The sequence below is a fragment of the Amphiura filiformis genome, chromosome 7, assembly GCF_039555335.1.
Source record: "Amphiura filiformis chromosome 7, Afil_fr2py, whole genome shotgun sequence".
NCBI classification, from domain to species: Eukaryota; Metazoa; Echinodermata; class Ophiuroidea; order Amphilepidida; family Amphiuridae; genus Amphiura; species Amphiura filiformis.
In genome coordinates, this window is record NC_092634.1 from 34744930 (window position 1) to 34768264 (window position 23335).

Genomic DNA, 23335 nt, shown 5'->3' on the forward strand with positions numbered 1-23335 from the left:
AAATTAAAAATGTCCACTAATTAGTTGCATGACACCAATAAGGCCAATTTTTTTTTTGGGGGGGGGGGGAATCTTCAGTTTTGAAAAATCCCCACAAATATCAAATAATGCTTCTTCCATTATTTTAGGGACATTTGTCAATTTTGACTACTGGATACTTGATAGATAATCAATTTAAGACTAGTCTTTCAATTTAAAGTGAAAAACATCATTTTTTTAACATATCTGTAAAATTGTCATTAAAAATTTTTTATTTTTTTTTTAGGTTTTTTTAGATTTTTTAGGATTTAGGTCGGTAGCTGAGGGCAACACTTTTTTTTTTTGGCCTAATATGTGATCCACTCAAATTAAAGCAATCTGTTGACTCAAATCAAATTACATATTTTATATTTCTTATATTACAAATTTGTTGACTTGATTTCACTGAAAACCACCACATGTTTCTATCATCTGTTGTTAGAATGTTATTCAATGTTTAGTCATCATAAAAACTTGGGTATTACATAAGAAATGCTGACACATTTCCTCCATATCTGCAAACTAGAATTTCTGACTCATTTCGTTTGATCATATCATATATTATGTGCACTTTTCTTATTAAAAATCAGACATACATTTGTACACATGGTATGATCTTGAAGGCATGTATGATTTTTGTCAAACTTTAATTCTGTTATTCTGTACCCAAAATGCTGAAATAATATCAATAATGATTAATAACTGCCATGAAGGGTTTCTGTCCATTTTAAGCTTAAATAACAAGGTAAAGTGAAAGAAAAACCACTTGTGATGTTGGTCCTTTGGGACATACATGCATATATAAACATTACAAATATGCCAAAAATGAAGTTTGAAAAAAATTAACTAATTTCATATTATTATAAAGATCGTACATTAATGGCTTTAAGGCCAAGTGGGCTGGCAGGAGCCATATTTTTTCCAGTTTTAGCCGCTAAACTTAAAAAATGCAATGTACTTCTTAATATTTATTTAAATACATTGAGCCTATAGGAAATGAGTCAAGGAAGTCTATAATCACATGTGAATAATTTCCATAGGTCTTGCGGATCTTGGCCAAAAATATATTAAAACAAAAGTTTTAGGCATCTTCCAACTCCTGAGAAAAATCATGCATATGATTTGACAACCCTTATACCCCGGGGGGGTTCACTCCCATTGTGGCCTGTACACCATCCGCGATAATGAAAACGCGTAAAAGGGTATTTTTCAGAGGTAGGCACGATACGCAGCGTGTCGTGTTTAGGGTGTCAAAAACATGAAAAATTGGAAAAAAGGGTAGCAAAATTGCAATTGCTAATACGCGAAAATGAAATTTAGGGTATGAACTTTCATGCAAGGAATAAAATCCCTGTTTAGGGTATCGTTTTAGCCAAGGGTTAAATCCTTGTTTAGGGTGCTTTTCAAAAGTTGATTATCGCGGATGGTGTACAGGCCACAATGGGAGTGAACCCCCCGGGCCTTATACATGTATTATTGTCTTGGGGTCTCCTTTATACATGTAGATCCCATACCATTCATCTTGTGTGTACATGTAAGCTTTATTTGTCTCAATATTTGAATGCTCCCCTCCCACCCACCTTATTTGGGAAGCTTAACTTTTCAAGGACACTAAGACGATTACATGCTTGCTATCTGATAAATCAATAAGGGCACCAGCAGACATAGCAGGTATTTGCAGAATTTTTAAGTTTTGATTATGTGTATCTGTATCTATTTGTGTCCATCAAGATCCAAATGAAAATTGCACTTTCTGCAAGAAGTTATCCCCAGGTGCAATAGAGTTGTGGTAAATTCATGCATTGCTGGTTGTGATAAAGGTAAAAGTGTGTAAATGTATGTATGAACTTTATGTTCGGGAATTTATCTAATGTACATGTACATGCTCGCTGTGCATGTGTGGGGGTGCATGTGCATACATGTATGTCCAAATTTACATGCTTGATTTTAATAGTTACCTGGTATAGCTGTCCCATTGTTGCACTAGTTGGAGGAATCACATTGTTGACAAAGAAAAATAGGGCGTCCTCTGGTCTCAGTTGGATGCGTTTTCTGATCAGGAAATAGAACTGGCCAACTACAATTTGAGATAAAAATGTATACATGGCAAAGTTAAGTATCACTTACAACTTACATTATACATGGATGTGTGTCCATCAAGATGCAGAAAGCTTTTTTTGGTTGGAAACGTTTACAAAACCTAAAAACATCTTGGGATCAATCAAAATTCTTCAAAAGTGCTTGACATGTACTGTAAAATCTTGATCAAATCGCATTAGAGAATCAGCCAATTCCTGTCAAGTGTGATGGTCAGCGAATTCCTGTAAAGTGTGCTGAAACTGTAGCATACTACATGTTCATAAATCACCTGCGCCTTTTTTTTCAGCTCACAGCAAATTAGTTTCGACATCAGACAGGACTGTCAAGCCAATGCTATGTATACAATATCATCGTCTCATCTTTCTAAAATAGTAAGCAAGAAGATTTCAAAAAATTCCAACCACCTTGTCTTGTCAGCAGGGGTAGCGCTAGGTTGCTTTTTGGGGTCCCGGACCCACCACAATAAGAGTTCGGACCCCATGTTTTTTAAATTTCTGCAAGTTCAGGGGTCCCTGCAGACCCCCAGTTTTTCAATCTAGCGCTATTGCAGACATACTATTTATAAATGCTGCATTTGTGCAACTCGGACTCACCAAACTCTACTCCGGACCCCCTACTTTTTAATTTTCTGCAAGTTCAGGTGTCCCCTGCGGACACTGGAGTGTTTAGTTCTAGTGCTACCCCTGCTTGTCGGTTTATAATGTCAAATATTCTAAAAAGGAGTACTGTAGTTTGTGATTTTAACATCCTCTTTTTATGCGATCCTGACTTTTAGACCACCCGCGCTATATAGGGCTAAAATATTACTACAAGCTTAAAAACTAAAAGTTTCATCTAAGGAGTCAAACTTTAAACTATTTAGCAAAAATATCCAACAAGCTAAAAACTATTTTTTTACCCGTTTTTAACAAGCTAAAACCAATTTTTGAAAAGAAGCTTAAAACGTCAATTTTTTCATCGTAAAAATCATCTAAAAAATCTTTAAAAATACAGTGACCTACCTAATATTACTAATATATGTTTCCGATGATATCCAAGAAGCTAAAATATTGTGAAAGAGGGCAGCACTTTGAGTAATGAGGGAAATTAAGGGGTAAAATACATCACGTTTTTTGAGAAATTCGCCATTTTGAATATAAACAATGTAAATGCAGAATTGCGTCACGCAGTAAAGCGATGTCAAACACGCTTGAAATGCATGATACGCTAGCGTAAATTACTGTCAAAACGAGCGTACATTAAGCGCTTGTGCTACGCGAAAACTTCGGAGCTGGCATCACCGGTTTTGTTACCAGCTCTTTTACGTCAAAAATAGCTATAAAAACATGAATTTTGGAACAAAATAAAGCTTGTTCGATGGAATAAAAGGTATGTTTGTACAGTTAAAAACATGTTTAACCTTGTTGCAAAAGTTTAATATTATAAATTTGCAATTTGTACCCTATATAGCTCGGGTGGTCTAAAAGTCAGGATCGCCGTATGTTTGATCAGATATCCACAACAACAAAATTATTCCCAAAATTTCAGTTGATTGCGATTTTGCATATTTGCGAGTTACAATGTACATGTATGCATGATTAATATGTATGACGTTGCTCCATACATGTATGTAGGCTGCTGAGCCGTAATTTACCAAGTTTACGACATTTCTGATATGCGGATGAATATGTAAGAATTTTTTTGCACACAAACATTTAATTATATAGCCACAGGTTTATGATGGTATAAAAATCTCATTTTTTTAGAAAAGGGGGGATCACAAAATCCCCCCTTTACAAGTTCTTTGAGATAAATGGCTTCCACTCACCTGTTAAATCTGATGGTACAAGGTACTTCTTCTTGTCTAAATCTCCAATTCTTGCTTTGGCTGCTTTTTCAACAATTACCTGTTCAACAATCAAAATAAAAATATTTCTTACATAAGAATTGAGATAATTATTTTCTTCAACTTCAGGACTCATGAAGCATGTGTATGGGGAAAATATTCTCTGGTATGAATATGAATATTCCATAGTGACCATCCACCACAAATAGGCTACAATGTAATTGTTGGCATTTTCACTTATTTGAGATATTGAACCTGAATTATCCTTGATACAAGCTTTAAATACAATGTCTTGAAAATATGATTGAATGGGAGTAGAAAAAAAATTGGAAAATTCTTTGTTTTCTATATATTTTTTAAAAAGATGTTCAGTGACCTTTATCTCAGGGGGTCAAACCCCCACCCTTTTCATTTTTCCCCTCTCTTTTTAGCCAGATCAAGAGTTGAACCAAGGGCTTAGGCAGCCAGCCGTTTGGGGAGTGTTTTACACATGCAAATTACACACCCAGTTTTTGCCCACATGGCATACTTTGTACACAAATCTTAAATTTACACATCCAGTTTTTTTAATTTACACACCCACCCAAACCTTCAAATCCTGCCTAAGACCCTGAGTTGAACCCCACCCTTTTGTGACCAGAGCTTACAACGTCGTAGTTGTCAAATTCGGAAGAGTGACCATCACAGTGATCGCAAATTAAATTCGGGTTCATTGTCACTATTTGCACCATCATTATACCTTTCAGAGTCCGAATGGATGCAAAATTTATTTCAAGACATGAATTCACCATCTTGAATACTGTAAATGACAAATTGCACTCAAACACGCTTGAAAATGAATGATACACTGTAAATTACCGTCAAAATTAGCGTACATCAATCAAGCACACCTGCTACGTGAAAGTGTTGCAGTTTGAATCACCGGTTTTGCAGTCAGCTCTTTTTACATCAAAATTGCAATAAAAACATGGATTTTGGAACAAAATAAAGCTTTGACACTGTAAAATTAAAAAAAGTACCTCGTATTGGACAAACCACCTTGTTTTGAATTCCTTAAAACAATGAGGAATTAAATCTTTTGTGAGTTTTGTCTCTCTTTTGTATTAATTACACAATCCACTTCAAAACAAGTAGCAATTCAAGACCAGTTTTTGACATTGTGCGTGAGTGGGTTGTGTATCTTTTATACATTGTACATTATTTAATATTTATATTGATTACTACATGTATGAGTTATTGTTGTTGTTGTTTGAAATGTATTTTTTGTCTTTTATATGAATGCACCGCCAATTTAGGTGTGTGCCGCTGATTCAAAAGCGTCTGTTCAAATAAATAAATAAATAAAATAAATAAATAAATAAATACAAGTACTAATTTGAGATCTTCAGGCCACTATTTCATTTGTATGGAGCATTGTTTATAAATAAATACAAGTACTAATTTGAGATATTCAGGCCACTATTTCATTTGTATGGAGCATTGTTTTGTGTATTGATTAGTGGTAAAAAAATGCTTCACATTTGGTGGAATAAGTACTTGTTTTGTACCGTACCTTGTTTTGCTACGGTAAACCAGGGTGACTTTGGACGCTAGGGTGACTTTGGACACAAAAAAACTATTATTTCATGTAGGCTGTTTTACCTTTTAATATTTTTGTATAGTCTTATGTGGGAATGTATGGATATTACAAATGTCTTAAGTTTCCCAGTATAATGTGTTATCTTCAGGGACAAGCGATTTGCGAGGTAAAATAGCCAATTGCGCAGAGATTGCGCGGAACTTTTTTTCACTGCAAATGATGTATCCCTGCCCAATGGAAACTGAAAGCCTTTTGGTTGGATAGTGAACACAGATGAATCAAGAACTTCCTGGGTACTCATTATAATCTACCCACTCTTATTAAGAAATTTAAAAGCAGGCTTTGTCCAATGTCACCCCGGGGTTTGGCTTCTTTTCCGGGGTGACTTTGGACATAATAAACGAATACCATAAATTTGACACTTACAAAAATACACCAAAGTGACCATGCCCTACCTCAACAGCGACCTCTGTGCTCCTACCCACCTCACACCTACATGTAGGCTACTTCCACCCTAGTTGCTCTACTCTTTAATTTGGGGTGACTTGGACACACACTAGAATACCTGGTGTCCAAAGTCACCCCCAACCCAGGGGTGACTTTGGACAAACTTTGCCCCCAAAAAATTATCAGGAAAAAAAAAAACTTGAGTTGACTCTATGGGCATGAACTCTATTGGTAAGTTTGCCAATCCCAACATGAAACTCAGAATTCTACTGATCATTATAAAAATATTTACAACAATGTAGCAAATTTGAACAAAGCCACCCCGGTTTACGATACTCGCAATTTGCCAGGATAACAAAGCTAATCCACCATTATTTAGCTGGGAGCTTTAAAATGAGGTGGTTTGTCCAATACGAGGTACATGTACTTCCTTTTCACAGTGCTTGTTCGAAGAAATAAAAGTTATGTTTGTATACCTAAAAACATGTTGAACCTTGATGCAAAAGTTTTAATTTGATAAATTCGTATTTTATCTTAACCTTACATGTATAATATAGCTCAATCTTATAAAGATTGCATAAAGATTGCCATAAATTCAAAGCTACATACATGTAGTCTACATGTACATGTAGGCTTCTCTAGTACGTGTATACGTACGGACGGAGCCGAGGTCCCTTACGAAAATGCAATCACCAAAAAAAGCTTGCGCAACCTTGCAGCAAGCATGTACACGCTTGCTGCAAGCTTGCGCAAGTAACAGCGAAGCATGCACAACCTTGCGCAAGCACTATGCAAACTGCAAACACTGCAAGCATTGAGCTTGCGGATGCATGCAAGAGCTTGCGAAAGGTTGCGCAAGCACTATGGAAACTGCATGCACTGCAAGCATTTAGCTTGCGGATGCATGAAAGTGCTTGCGAAAGGTTGCGCAAGCACTTGCAAACTGCACACACTGCAAGCAAACCAGCTGCATGCATCCTGCAAGCATCAATGTGCTTGCAAATTGTAATCGCAAAACAAGCTTGCAATGCAAGCACCTGTCTGCTTGCATGCAGCAAGCACCTGCTGAGATATGCAAGCACATAGCTGTCAGACCAACTGTTTAATTGCAGAACTTTGCACTGAACAAAATTTGGAAGCACAATCCGGGCGGCACAATCTAATAAATTGTAATGCCTCGGCACGTCGCAATTCAGAGAATCAAATTAATGCTCCACCTAAAAAAATCAATGCAACAAATGAATAAAATAAAATGCAAAAATTTTGTTCTTTAGATTATTTTTTTTACTGCAAATTTTGTTTCTTCAGATTTGTTTCCACCTGCCAAAATTGCTCCCCCTGTCCATTTTGTTTGCCCTAACCAATATTGAATTATCCCCTCATGAGTACAGGGGCATAATTAGCCTCTAAGAATCTTTTTCTCTGAATACCACTCCAAATTCTTTCCAACTGATGTCCATTTTTCTAGCTACAAATAATAAATAAGTCGGTATTTTTGTATAAGAATACAAAATGGGCATCTGAGGCAACTAAGGGCTGTACAATAATTATGAGCAGGGGGGTAAAATTTCGAAAGGCCCGCCAAAAATTGCTCCCCCACCTCTTGGCCTGCCAAAAATCGATTCCCCCCCCCCACCTCAGTCCCCGCCAAAAAATCTTTGCCCCCTTTGAACATGCTAATTTTTGGGATCCCAATTTCCAAACCTTAAATGGTCTAGATATATGTTAAGAGCACAGCAAGCTGGAAATTTTGCATATCAAAGCGTTTCCATACTGTTTTCCCAAGCCTTAGCGTTTAATTAAAAGGCGCCCCATAAATGTCGTCAAAATTGCTTCCCCCCAGCTTGCCAAAATTGCTTGCCCCCCCCCTTTGGCTTGCCAAAATTTCTTGCCCCCCCCCCCCCGAAATATTACCCTCCCCTCTCCCTGGGCTCATTATTACTCAGTTCCCCGGGCTCAGTCCCTAACCATCCCTTTTTAAAGGGAATTTTTGTTCATGTTTTTAAACATGAACAAAATCATCTGCATGGTGCTCCTAGAAAAAAAAGGGATCTGCAACCGGAAATATCATGGCAGCTTACACATTCAAACAGTCATGGCAGTTGGAGCTGCAGTTTTTGTCAAAATTTTGGGCCAAATTTTGCGTTACAGAAAAGGAATTTTATTGGGTTCACTAACAATTGAGGCCGAGTATCGCCATCAAGACAAATATGATAGTGACACAACGTAGTAAAGCTTAAACAACAGATTCTGAGATTGTGATGATGCACGGTCCGGACAACCGTTAACCATCCATGCAAATACATGATAGACAACTTGGACATGCATGACGATATCGGCTGATGAGTGGCAGCTCGAGGTGTGTGTACATGGGGTGTGTAAACTGTAAGTATACAGTCGACATTTTGATTTAATTTTTAAAATCAAATTGATAAGCTTTTAGCTTACCTATTCATGTGACATGTACATGTAGATACAGACTTTAAGGTACATATTTCGAGGTGCATAACAGACACAAAATTTGTGTCATAACAAACACCAAATTGGTGTCGATGACCTGACATGCATGCATTCTTTTGTGATGGTCTTTCAATTTGTGCCGAGTGTCCTTGCAGACTTGACTATGCTTCAGTGGTCATGAAAGGATTCAATAGATAACCTCTGCCCCACTAATCCCCAGCTATTGTCTGAAATTGCACCTCGGAAGATATATTATAACAACTCAGTCCCTCAAATGATAGTCATATAACGACCAAAAGATAAATGACTGACTATCATTGAGGACTGAGTTCCGCAGTCTAATGTACATGTAGTATTGTATTTGTAAATTGTAGTATTAAATACTGAAATAATATTTTGGCATGATATGTACAGTACGGTACATGATGACGCGTGACGATGTCATTATGTTTATGATAAAGACTGAAGTCTTGCTGGCAGGACTATGATGATGTACCATACTCACAAGATGCACACTGCACAGTTCATGAGAGTATGCACAGTGTTACTTGAGCATGTTGAGAACTACTACTGTAAAAGTAGAAATTTTCGCGAGGTTTTTATTTTCACAAATTTCGCGAGTGGACATAAAATCGCGAAAATAAAAACTGGCGAAAATAACCTTTTGCATTACGTTTCTATTGTATCAATATCAAAACCGTGAAATTTAATTCTCACGCAATTGACAAAATCTTCAAAATCGCGAAAATATCTTCTCGCGAAAATATTGACTTTTGCAGTAGTTTGACTACAATTTAAGAGACTAGCAGTAGCATATGAAACTGTCGCATGATCGGGTTTTTTTTCAGTAGGTATCGGTACGGACTCGATGAGAACTCTTGCTTTGAATTTGTACACGATACTCATTCGATGCTGAGTTTATAATATGTTGCTATCGTTTTTTTGTTGAACAGCGTTGACATTTTTAGCAAATAGTATAGCAACGGATGATATTTATTCTGTTAATTTTTAAACTTGGATCCAAAGTACTGTCGACCGTCATAATTAAAATTGGCCTATTTTGAAAAGTCTAAATTTTTGATGCGATCGCCCGTTGTGATCAGCTGTGTTTACTGAAGTGTACTTCCATTGCTTTTAAATACACAGACAGTGTCATGCTTTAGCGAATCTGTCTCTCTAGTCTCTAGCAAAGAATGCAGTGTTGTAGCCGCGCCGGTCGGAGCCAATTACCGGCATGGACCGGCGCCGACCGGCACTAAAAAATTTTTTTTTTTAATTAAACATTTTTTTAAAATTAAAAACAATTTTTGGGGGGGTATACCCCCTTTCCTATTCCCTGACCCGCATGTTCGCTAAAAAGATTGTGCCCCGAGCCAGCACTCTAATTTGATAGTAAAATTAGCCGGCACTCAACTTGGTCTAGCTACAACCCTGAAACGAATGTGAAGCTATCGGTGAGCAAGGTACGGTAGATCACCGATTTTGGGTCACCGGTCTAATTTTTCTGTCATGCACCGATTTGGGTACCAATGGTCATATTTAGAAATCTATACACCCTATGATAGTAAAAGTATACATTTTTGGAAAGCTATTGGTCCAAGGAATCTAAAAATGGTATCAGAACTAATGTAGGGTGTATGTGGAAAGAAATAATGTATAAAATGCAAGCATTTTTTTTTTTTTCATTTTAGATGAAGCTTATTTTGGTTACTGGTACTGATTCATGTGTACCCCTTAATTCTTCATGCAGTTTTGAAAAATTGAGACCATTAGCTTTCTAATGTAATGATATAGAGCTGAACGATAGAAAAACAATGTGTATAAGAAAATGTCTGGTGGATTTTTATACCATTTCAACCCGTTGGTGTAAATGTGTTGAAAAAATATTTTTTTATGGTATCACGCCTGTAGACATTAAACTAATTTTAAGGTTTTTATTTAATCCTTGGGCCAAGAGCTTTCCAAAAATGTATACTTTTGCTATCCTAGGGTGTTACTTTTCAAAATACAGCGATGATAATCTCAATATTGCGCTTGAAAATTTTCATGTGACTTACATGTAGTCATGTACCTGTCACTACCATTCGCAAGATCCTGTGAACTACCAAATCGCAACAGTTTAAAAAAGTTTCACAACCAAAAAACCAAATGCTCTGTGCATGGTCTGCAATTAATATCGTTTCCGCCACCCAAAACTTACGCTCAGACGTACAGCTTGTCAAATACCATTTTTAATTTCATGCATTTTTTTCACAGGCAACCGTGATGCTTGAAAAGTACAAGACTCAATGGATATATCATACACACTGTCTACAGTCTGGAGGAATTCACTCAAATACCAAAGGTACGGTTTCGATATAAATTTAACAAAAATGGTTACAACAGTTCCCCATAGGATAGTAGGCCTACATGATGCACTTCCGTTCCGGCGTTCCGGTGTGGTAATCCCAATTCCCTACATTTTTGTTCGTACCATCAAACAAAACTTAAATATCTCGAGCAATAAATTGTATACGGGCGCGGTACAGTGGAAACTCATTAACACAAAGTTGTGCAGAATTCAAATTTTACTTCTTGTTATCAGGAGTTCGTGTTATCCAGTTCTAATAACATGTGAAATGTATGCTTGGAATGTAAAACATACTTCTTGTTATCAGGAACTTCATGTTAAGAGGGTTTGTGTTAACGAGTTGCCACTGTATTATTTTACTTGGTTATGAGAAATGAGCTTTCTTCTGATACTGGCACCAACATGTCACTTTTGATGAAGAAAAATGGGGCTATGCTTAATTCCCGTACTCATTAAAATGTAAATTTGTATCCTTCACTGCCCTGGTGGAAAAAGCCCTGGTGGGGGAAAACGTGATGTGGAAATATCTGACCCGCCATACATTTTTTGTAGACCCTGACTAAAATTTTAGAAGTGTAAGATTTTCCTTATTAAAGTTTCCTGACCTTTGTCATAAGTTGTCAAAATTCCATTTTGAATGTTCACCAAAACAATTTGTGTTGGTTTAATTGATGAGGCTATATTAAACTAAATAAAGTGAAAAACTTTAATGATCCTAATTTCTCACCAACACAAAATATTTTTTCTGAACGGTGTTGTTTCAGATGTGTAAGCGGGAATATTCATTTTGCTAATTGAAGTGTAACTAACAGTAACTTATCTACAATTTGCTTTCAGTTGCTGCTGAAATGTGACCCTACTGCAGCAGGAATAGACTTCCAACAATGGCAACGCACCAAGAAGAAAATGCTCTACATAAATCAGCCATGCAAAATGACGAGTTAAGATGTTACACAAAAAAGTCATGTGAAAAAAGAACTTTGCACTAATTTTGCTTGTCAAAGACGGATTTATCGGAGTCATGCGCATGAAACTTAACCATTTTTTGATTCATTTTGAGGCAGTGTAAAATGGATCGATCAAAACTTTTGATTGTTTTATAAAATTGGTCAAATATCTGACCTGTTTGTAATTCATAACAAGCAACTCTTTAATATTATGGTAAAAATATATAAAGAATAGTTATGTCCGACGGACCTTGACTTTGGAGCTCTAAGGGCAATGCATTTTTTAGGCCTCATGAATATGCACAGCTAATAATCTAAAAATATACAGTGGAACCTCATTAACACAAAATTGTCTGGGCCTCAGATTGAAAGAGTTGTGTGTAATCAGGTCTTTTGTTAATTGTTTAAATTATGCTTGGGACTTTTTGTGTTTCAGAATCTTGTGTAAACAGTTTTTGTGGTAACCATGCAGTTTCCACTGTATCTACAGTGTATTATGTAACATCATTTAAGCCACATTAACCAGCCTTTTATTGTTTGATTTTAAATTGACAATTTAAAAAAAGGAACATTTGAGTGTATTTGCTGGATGACTATACCATTTTTTCCTAATGTGACAGTGGCGTTAACGCGTTGAGAAAGCTGTTTAGCTCGTGTATCTATGTAGCGTCTTTAAGCGTGTACACCAGCGCTTTGAGCGAATGATAGCGATTTGAAGCTGATGCGCTCAATAAAATACGCACTGATTTCGCTGCCACATGGGGGTGAAAAATGGTAAACCTATTGCCAATGATGCTTATTTATTATGTAAATTACATCTGGATAGACTTAAAATATCTATACTGCGAAATGAAATCAGCATGATCATGTTTTGAATCTGTCAAACCACCGATCGAAACCAAGCAGTTTTTAGCAAGAAGTCAGTTTTTTAGCATGGTTTTTGATGGTTTAAGTCTATTTTAGTTCTTTATTTACCAACCAAACCTGCTGAACCTGTTGCAATATAGGAGGGGATATCCAAAAGTTTTTGACATCACCCAGAAGTGAAAGAGCTATACTGATGAAATTTTGTCATTGTAATCACTGGTCCTTATACATGTACATTATGGTCCAAAAATGGTCTCATAAGTATGTTTACTTTCTTCATAGGTGGCGCTAGATGGGAAGTAGGCGCATAACCTTTTCATGATAAGGTCCTCCACTTTCTTGAGTTTTTTCACTGTGGCCGCATCATCTGTAAGTGATGGACGTCCACTTCTTGGCTCATCTGTGAGGGACATATGGCCAGTTTGGAAATTCTTTTTCAAAAAGCAATAGTGCCATATGATGGGCAATCATCACCGTGAGATTGCTTTCATTTCATCATAGATTTTCTGAGCATTGTAGGTCTAACCCTTCAAATGCAGGAACTTAATCACGCTGCGTGCCTCAATTTTCACCATCTTGCAGGTTATGCGCCTACTGCCCATCTATAAGGACCAGTGATTACACTGACACAATTTCATCGGTATAATAGCTCTTTCACTTCCGGGCGATGTCAAAAACTTTTAGATACCCCCTCGTATATGATCAGTATTTTTTTGGAAAACGTGTTGCTCCTACGTATCGTAGCTATGAATTATGTAAAATTATATGAAATGTTTCCAACAATTATTGATATTATTAATCCAGTATGTCTTTCATTCTTGATTAGTTAACAGCTTAGCTTCAAGGTGTAAATGGGGAACCAAAAACATGTAGCAGTGAACTAAAACAATGCAAAATCAATGTTTAAGGTACAGCCGGGTGAAATAACTACACATGTAGAAAGTCATATTATTTTGCAAGATTGTACTGTAGTTACTTGAAAGAAGAATTTAATTGCCAAGCACAACAACCAGATGTGAAGTGTATCATTTTTGTCTGAAAATATATCCAACTATAACATGTTACTGAACATTGTAAACAAGTCTAGAAAAATTATTTTGTATTTATCTGTATTATTTCCTTGGAAGAGCCAAGTTTTAGAACTGTGTCATGAAATTTGTTCATCGGCTCTCAGCTTGCTGCCATCTCAATAGACAAAAATATGAAATGTAATCAGAATTACATCACAATGCATCCACTTGTTCATGGATGTAAACATCAGTTAAACCGCTCTAAAGTATGTGTACTTTAGTAAAATATGAAGCTTAAAAGATGGCAAAACTGATGTATCTATGAATAAACTGCTGCAGATTGAAGAAACATGAATGTTGTGTAAAAATACGAATTAGTAGGTTTACAGTTACAGGCGAAATACGTATATTTGTAATTAAATTGGACCTGATGTCTATATCAGCCTCGTCGCACACTTAGCATGCGCATTGCAAGCTTGCACATGCGTATTGCAAGCTTCGCGCATGCTTGCAGTAAAGCTTGCGCATGCCCATATTGTTCCAAATAAAAGCTTGCGCAAGCTCTTGTATGCCTGCGCAAGCAACTGCAAGCATGCAGAGGCAAGCACGCGGTGATCGAGGTCATGCAGGGCGCAAGCACGCTCAGTGCAAGCATGCAACAAGCAAACTGCTTGCAGTGCATGCATGCGAATTGCATGCATGCGTGCGAATTGCAAGCATGCAACGGACCTATTTGCCTGCTTGCGCATGCCCGTATTGTTCCAAAATAAGCTTGGCGCAAGCTTGCAGAATTGTTTGCACAACCTTGTATAATGCAAGCATGCGCAACCACTTTGCAAGCTTGCAAAAATGCTTGCCATTTTCATAAGGGGTCCCAACGAGGTCCACTGTTAATGTTCAGACCGTGATCATTGGACATACCTTTCAAATATCGCATGTCGCTTTCTGGCAATACATGTAGGTTAAGTAGGTTTCAAGTTCAAGTTTCGTACGGTAAACACCCTGCATCAGCTGGATTTGGTGTGCTTTTTTGTTTCAGCGAGTCTCAAATCATCGACATGAGTTTTGATTCACTGGTGCGATCCCGGGGGTGCAATATATATGCCAAAATGGTTGTAAGCCAATGCCCATAACATGCATATTAACGCTATATCAGATATAGTACCGATATAGTGGCTTTCATTATAGAAAAATTATTTAATTCATGTACATCTTGGAACATTCTCTTTGCGTGGCTGTGCGTCCTGCAGTACTATAATCAAATTAAAGCCATATTATAACATTTGCTGAGGAGAACGCCCTCAATAGTTTTTCAAAATTCTGTTTTTTACATGATTATATTGTACTTTATTAAACTAACATACCCTGAAAAAATCAAGACTTTAGGTGCTGTAGTTTTGTCAAAATCCGAGATTTTGAATAAAACGCCTGAATCAGCGTTTTATTATTACGATGGAAATATTAGTCGAACACGTACACGATATTGACAACACAGTACGTGCATTGCGTGCGGGACGGATATACACATCAAAGGATAGTACCGTAACACAACCGACGGAGTGATACACATTGGCGACATCGGCGCTGGTAGTAAATTCCAATTTTCTTTGCTTTACCTCGGTTGTTTGGCTCAAAATTAAAAGGGGACATGTCTGATAATAAAAGCTAACATTTTATGGCAAAGAAATACTTATCTATTTTGAATGGAAATGTTATAATATGGCTTTAAGTAATTCTTGGCCAAACTGGAACACTGTGAACGCTAGTGGCTCCGCGATAAACACACACGAATATAGCGCGGTACAGAAGAAAGTATACACGCGCCTTACACTGCGTACACGCTTAGTACACTACATGGACGCAACGCGCATGTTCCAGTTTGGCCAAGAATTGCCTAGTACAGTACAGGTCGCAAGAAACTAACCGCCCTACACGCGATGATATCGCGACGGGTTCCCGTGGCAAAACGTGGGTTTTTCGTTGACCACGCAAAAAACCACCGTGGCAAATGGCATACACAACGCGTTGTGCGCGCGTGGAAAACCCGTTGACAATTCGTAGCAGATTCTCGAGTACAAAAGTCGGATGACACCTCAACGAGAAAACCACGCATTTTGCAATCTGGATTGGTTATGAGCCAGCAAGATTGACATTCTTGAGTCGATCAATAACCTCAAAAGTTAAGACGATAATCAGGTTAGTATTTGTTAGATTCATATTTTACATTCACTTCGGTTTTTGCATGACAGTAAGGCATAAGCTTAATAATATTGTGAAAACGGCGAATTTGTAATGTTTTTTCGGAGTCTCTCGTATCAATCATACGGTTTTGTATCTAATCAGATTCTTCATCGTAGCAAATCGCTTTATCTACCAGAGAACTTGACAAGAAACATCTTCTCTGACCTCTGAATTACGATCTATAATTATACTAATTATAATTCGTTATCCCGGTTCGTTATGCATCCCGATATTCATCATTTAATGTTATTTCTCTTCCAGGTGAGCAATGCAATCATGTTCCTGACAAGAAATCGAAAAATTCAGACCACCATGCACCACGGAACGTTCGAGAGAACTCCACCAGCGATATTGGCAAGAACCCGACGTTTTGGCCGTGTTTTAGCAAGCGCAAACTCATCCCGCGCTGGTGACATCAAATTTCCTCACACATCCTTGTATCATTTTGTATGGGAAACAACACATAGGCCTACATGTGCGAGTCCGACGAGTCGCAAATATTCTGCACCCAAAACATAATATTAATACTAATATTAATATCTTGCCATTAACAATTTTGTAGGCCTATATCATTCAACATTTTCGTGTAGGCCTACCTATTAAATCGCCGACATACCCAGGTTTTCATGCTGTTCTTGTTTGTTCTTACCTTACACATATTTATGATCTTAGTACTTCTGATATCATTTATCAGTATTATTGTTCTATTTCCTTTTCGTTGCAGAACTAAAAGAGCACGTAGATTTATATCCAATCATCTATTTGCCAAGTGCACCAAAGCCCCGAGACCCAGAACTGAAAGAAGCCGATACCCTGCGGTCTTCAATGACCCATCTCAGCCCCGGGATCTCAGCCCTGCATCTCAGCCCCGGGATCTCAGCCCTGCATGCGGCAGCCGGACCAAACAACTCATAAATCATGCCATGAGATTTATTTAATTCCGAAGGCTTGCAAGATCGCACCCGAAAAGATCATCCTGACACGACTTTAAACTCGTAATGTCAATACAAGACACCAGTTCTTGCTGCTCAGCCTCCGACTGTACTGAATATTAAATGTCATTGTCATAATTTGATTTATACCGAATGACCAATTCCAATATCTGAATTATTCAAATTGGCCAAGTAAGTACAACTGCAGTCCCGCGATCTCTGGAATGTGAACATCACCGATGATGCACATCGCATGCACATGGTATCACCGGGCCCCGTGGTATCACGCATGATGTAAACAATAAATTAAAGAATAGAAAGTCACTCCCCAAATTTTTGATGTCATGTCATTCACCAGAGAAGATTCTCTGCATTCACTTTTATGACAATTTCAACTGTATTCAAATTAATGCTGCAATCCGAGATGAATATAACTTCGTCTCATCTGCAATCTACAAAAGTTTTTTTTTTTTGACAAACTTTTAAAACTAGGTGATTCTGTTGTTTTCATAACAATAACTATTTTCCATTAAAAGAATCAACGAAACCCGATTATTTTGAACAGATCGGCAGGAAGCCAAGAAGAAAACAAAGAATGTTAATGTACTGCCAAATCTCCGAGTCTTTTATTTTTACACCGCGATCTCGGAGTCATTTAATTTTTGTTTACTAAGAATAAGAATTATTTTGAATGAGGAAGGGTGGCAGAAAGTTCCGTCTAGAAATCAACGTGATATATAAAATTATTGTTGCGACACGCAGAGAAATCCCCAGCTCTAACATGCATGATCATGACTGTCGTAATAGAGTTAGGGACCTGGGAAAGTGAATAAATAAATAACACAATTTGACCACTGAGTGAACCCTTGGTTTCATTAATGTTCCTGGGTGAGGGGCGTGGCTTAGTATTACTGTTTGGGTGTGTACGTGTGATTGTTTTTAAATACCAAGATTTGCGTTTTGTTTGTTTAAAAAACGGGCCTGAAATTTTAGGATTGGCGACATTCATACTGACAGATTTTATAAATAACTTTTTATTAAGGGACGCACCATTAGATATTATGGAGAGTCTAGGGAGTTGGGTCAGGCAGAATAAAATTGTTGGCGAAATTTTTAATTTTATTAATGTACGTATTCCATTTTTTACGCATCAGTGAGGCAATTTTTTTACTCATCAGTAAGGTGATTTTTTTACTCGTCAGTGAGGCAATTTTTTTTCTTCAAAAACTCCCTAGCCCCATTCCCCATAATAATGGTGCGTCCCTGAAATACTGCCCATGCGCAATAGGCTTGCATGTACGAATTGCTGTCAATCAGTGCCGGGCTTCAACGCATGCAACGGTTGAGTGACAGCTATGCGGGTTACATAAATCCACACAACGTACGTGAGTACGCGCGGGAGTACTCGCTGTGAGTCGCTGACATGAAAGGCGATATCAGACGATTGGCGCCTCAGTGGCCATTGAGCTAGCGTATATTTTGCGTTTGCGGTATCTACAAACAGTGAGGGGCCTACGCTGTTTAGTGTCACTTACACAAGTTACGTCCTATAGCCAATTGAAAACAGTTTTATTTGGAAATATTTGGAAATTCAATAACCAATCAGCGGATCGTCATTTCGGGGTTGTCGCCAGACGGTTTGTTTAGGGGCTGTGCAATAATTATGAGCCCTGGGGGAGGGGGGGGCAAGAATTTTTGGCGAGCCGAAAGGGGGGGGCAAGCAATTTTGGCCAGCCGAGAGGGGGGGGGCAAGCGATTTTTGGCACACATTCATGGGGCGCCTTTTAAATAAAACGCTATAAAAAGGCTTAGGAAAACAGTACGGAAACGCTTTAATATGCAAATTTTCCTGCTCGATGCGCTCACAACATATATCTAGACCATTTAAGGTTTGAAAATTGGGATCCCAAAAATTTGCCATGTGTAAGGGGGGGGGGGCAAAGATTTTTTGGCGGGCCGAGAGGGGGGGGGCAAGCGATTTTTTTTTTGTCGAGAGGGGGGGGCAAGCGATTTTTGGCGGGCCGTTCGAAAATTTTACCCCGGGGGGGAAAATAATTATTGCACAGCCCCTTAGTGACGGAGGAACACAAACAGGCTGGGACCGAGACAAGATCGGAAATTCCCACTTGTTTACACGTTTGACCCTGGGGATTTACCGGCTGTACACAACGGCTCCTAAAAACGTGTGGGTGCAGTCAGAATTATGTGAAAGCGATGGGGGTAGGGGACAGTAAAATGAGAGCGAGGGTTAGGGGCCAGGGGACAGTAAAGTGAGAGCGAGGGGTAGGGAGAGTTAAGTGAGAGCGAGGGGGTAGTGGGACCGTAAAGTGAGAGAGGGGTAGGGGTCGGTTAACGTTAACTGAGAGGCAAAGTCAACCAATTTTGCCAAAAATTGACGCAAAAATTGTAATTTTTTTGTTGTAAATTTGGATTTTTACTAGAGACTAGAGAGGGGCCAAGAGTCCTGACTGGGAGCATTCTGGAGGGGAGGGAGGGGCAGAAAGGTCCCGCGGCCCGGAAAGAGGTTTTAGGTAAGTTTTCTACAAATGTATTCATTTTCCTAAGGGATGCTACAATTTTTAAGTTGAGCAATCAGTATATTAATCAAGAATAATAATATATTGGAAAATACATTTCAATAATTGGAATTTTTTTTGGGGGGGCAAAGTGAATTTCAGGGGGGCAAATCGATAAATGTTGTGCAAAATTGCTGCAAAAAGCGGAAATTTACGTAATTTGGGGGTTTGCCTCAAAACTGAGGGGGGGGCAAGAAATTATTTTTGGGGAGGCAAATGCTCCCCGTGCCCCCCCCCCCCCCGTAGCGCCGCCACTGATTATAATACCAGGGGTGTGAGTAACCACAGATAAAAAAAGTCTGAAATTTGGAAAGCTCCTATACTTTTGTACAGAGGAAGAGCAGAAAACGAGATAAAAATTGAGATCAAAAAATCTGAACTCTCACACCCCTGTAATACGCTATTCTCTAGTTTTGTCTGTCTCTGTCTGTCTGTGACTGCTAATGTGAGGCTGTCGTAGGTTGTACAGGGGTGGTTAGGTGAAGTTCTGCCCTGGCATGAAGAAATTTATGTTCGTTAAGTCATCTGATCCCGGAGCCCCATCCCAGGGGTCATCTAAGGTCAAATGACTAAAAACTGTCGTGTGAAGCCGTTCTAGGTTGTACGGGGCCCAAACTCGGTGGGTAGGTGAAGTTCTGTCCTGGCAATTAAGAAGACGTTTATGTTCGTTAAGTCATCTGACCCCGGGGCAAATTGAGGTCAAATTACTAACAACTGTCGTATGGGCATGAAACTTGGTATGTACAGTCAACATTTAGAGCCAACATTTTGGAAGGTCATTTTGGGGTCATCCGAGGTCAAATTACTACAAACTGTCGTAAGGGCATGAAAGTTGGTGGGTACAGACAACATTTAGAGCCAAAATTTTGGAAGGTCATTTTGGGGCCATCCAAGGTCACCCAGGGGTTATCTGCGGTCAAATTAGTAAAAACTGTCGTATGGGCATGAAAGTTGGTGGGTACAGACAACATTTAGAGCCAAAATTTTGGAAGGTCATTCCAAGGTCACCCAGGGGTTATCTGAGGTCAAATTAGTAAAAACTGTCGTATGGGCATGAAACTTGGTGGGTACAGACATCATTTAGAGCCAAAATCATATAACAAGTAAATTAATTATCAATAATAATAATATAGATGGGGAATGCCGTATATATTTCAATATTTTTTCATTTCTGAAATTGTATGCGTGTCCATAGGGTCATTTGGTGTATTGTGAAGCCAATTGCACACCAGGCAGGGTGCATACAAAATGTATCATACTGGTGCTCCCTCAAAAGAACGGAAATTCCTAGGATATGTATACTAGCGAATTCCAATATGTAAGGGATGACAGCTCTACTAAAGTTTTATTCAGATTTCCTTTGACAGCTTAACCATCGCGTACCTATATGTGTGCGACGTCAAGCATGTGCAAGTGCAAATAATACGTGCTGGACGGCTAGCAGTACGCTCAATTTGTAAGGAAATCTGAATAAAACTTTATCACGTTATTGTATTTCTGTTTAGTTGAACAACTTTTATCAATATTTACTTCAAAGCAGAATTTACAAAGAAAAATAATCTCAGGGGCTATTTGCTTGAACTGAAAATGACACTGAGAAAATCGTGAAAAGGATGAAAGTGTAGAATTAAAATTCCTTCTAAAAACTTGACTCAAGTTCAGACAACACAGAGGACATAATTATATTTTTTTTACTTATGCTCAAACCATTTTAATGATGAGTTGATCTATCATTTAACAAGTAAATTATCAATAATATAATAATACATTGTAGATGTGGAATGCTGCATATATTTCAATATTTTTCATATTTGAAATTTTATGCTACAAGTACGTGTCCATAGGGTCATTTGGTGTATTGTGAAGCCAATTGCACACCAGGCAGGGCGCATACAAAATGTATCATACTGGTGCTCCCTCAAAAGAATGGAAATTCCTAGGATATGTATACTAGCGAATTCCAATATGTAAGGAATGACAGCTCTACTATCACGTTATTGTATTTCTGTTTGGTTGAACAACTTTTATCAATATTTACTTCAAAGCAGAATTTACAAAGAAAAATAATCTCAGGGGCTATTTGCTTGAACTGAAAATGACACTGAGAAAAATCGTGAAAAGGATGAAAGTATAGAATTAAAATTCCTTCTAAAAACTTGACTCAAGTTCAGACAACACAGAGGACATACTTTTTTTACTTATGCTCAAACCATTTTAATGATGAGTTGATCAATCATTTAACAAGTAAATTATCAATAATAATAATAATAGATGGGGAATGCTGCCTATATTTTAATATTTTTTCATGAAATTTTATAGTACATGTAAGTACGTGTCCATAGGGTCATTTGGTGTATTGTGAAGCCAACTTTGCACATCAGGCAGGGCGCATACAAAATGTATCATACTGGTGCTCCCTCAAAGAACGGAAATTCCTAGCATATGTATACTAGCGAATTCCAATTTTTATGCTGGGTGATTGCGTAATTATGTAAGGAATGACAGCTCTACTATCACGTTATCATATTTCTGGTCGGTTGAACAACTTTTATCAATATTCACTTCAAAGAATTTACAAAGGAAAATAATCTAAGGGGCTATTTGCTTGAACTGAAAATGATAGAAAAATCGTGAAGAGGATGAAAGTGTAGAATTAAAATTCCCTTCTAAAAACTTGACTAGAGCTCAGACAACACAGAGGACATAATTATATTTTTTTTTACAAATGCTCAAAACATTTTAATGAGTTGATCAATCATAACAAGTAAATTATCAATAATAATGATAATAGATGGGGAATGCTGCATATATTTCAATATTTTTTCATTTTTGAAATTTTATGCTACAAGTACGTGTCCATAGGGTCATTTGGTGTATTGTGAAGCCAATTGCACATCAGGCAGGGCGCATACAAAATGTATCATACTGGTGCTCCCTCAAAAGAACGGAAATTCCTAGGATATGTATACTAGCTTAATTCCAAATTTTTATGCTGGGTGATTGCGTACTTATGTAAGGGATGACAGCTCTACTATCACGTTATTATATTTCTGGTTGGTTGAACAACTTTGATCAATATTTACTTCAAAGCAGAATTTACAAAGAAAAATAATATCAGGGGCTATTTGCTTGAACTGAAAATGACAGAAAAATCGTGAAAAGGATGAAAGTATAGAATTAAAATTCCCTTCTAAAAACTTGAAACAACACAGGACATAATTATATTAAACATTTCGCATTGCAAGGGGGTCGGGACGACAATTTTTAGTAGGCCAAGGGGAGGGAATTTTTTTATCTTTTGAAGTTTGCCCATCCCGGGGGGACAGATAACTTTTGCACAGCCCCTTGGGTATAAAGTACCATTGAAGTACGAGTTCCATGGGTACTTAAGTCTCAGTCCATGTCATCACTCCGGGAACATGTATGTATACCCATACAACAGGTTTTTTTAACTTATTTGACATCAGATGATCCCTGGTGACCCCGAAATGACCTTCCCAAAATCTGGTTCTAAATGGTGACTGTAACCACCAAGTTACATGCCCATACAACAGGTTTACTAATTTGACCTCAGATGACCCCGAAATGACCTTCCAAAAATTCGGCTCTAAATGTTGACTGTACCTACCAAGTCTCATGCCCATACGACAGTTTTTAGTAATTTGACCTCAAATGACCCCTGGGTGACCTCGGATGACCCCGAAATGACATTCCAAAAATTTAGCCCTAAATGTTGACTATACCCACCAAGTTTCATGCCCATACGACAGTTTTAATAATTTGACCTCAGATGACCCTGGGTGACCTCGGATGACCCTGAAATGACCATCCAAAAATGTACCCTTAATGTTGACTATACCCACCAAGTTTCATGCCCATACGACAGTTTTAGTAATTTGACCTCAAATGACCCCTGGGTGACCTCGGATGACCCCGAAATGACATTCCAAAAATTTGGCTCTAAATGTTGTCTGTACCCACCA

General features: G+C 38.0%; 1 protein-coding gene and 1 long non-coding RNA gene across 2 annotated transcripts in view; one reads left to right on the plus strand and one right to left on the minus strand.

The window, feature by feature from the left end:
• The window catches only part of LOC140157065 (gamma-aminobutyric acid receptor-associated protein), a 31079-nt gene that overhangs the window by 3500 nt on the left and 4244 nt on the right, over window positions 1–23335 (minus strand). The window contains exons 2-3 of the mRNA XM_072180131.1: window positions 3926–4004; window positions 1977–2095 (exon numbers count right to left, since the gene is read on the minus strand). Coding sequence (XP_072036232.1) covers window positions 1977–2095; window positions 3926–4004 — 198 coding nt within the window. The remainder of the gene's footprint in view (window positions 1–1976; window positions 2096–3925; window positions 4005–23335) is intronic.
• On the plus strand, window positions 8015–13190 carry LOC140157063 (uncharacterized). The gene is made up of 3 exons (XR_011859627.1): window positions 8015–8354; window positions 10686–10773; window positions 11617–13190. It is a non-coding gene; the product is annotated as an uncharacterized lncRNA (long non-coding RNA).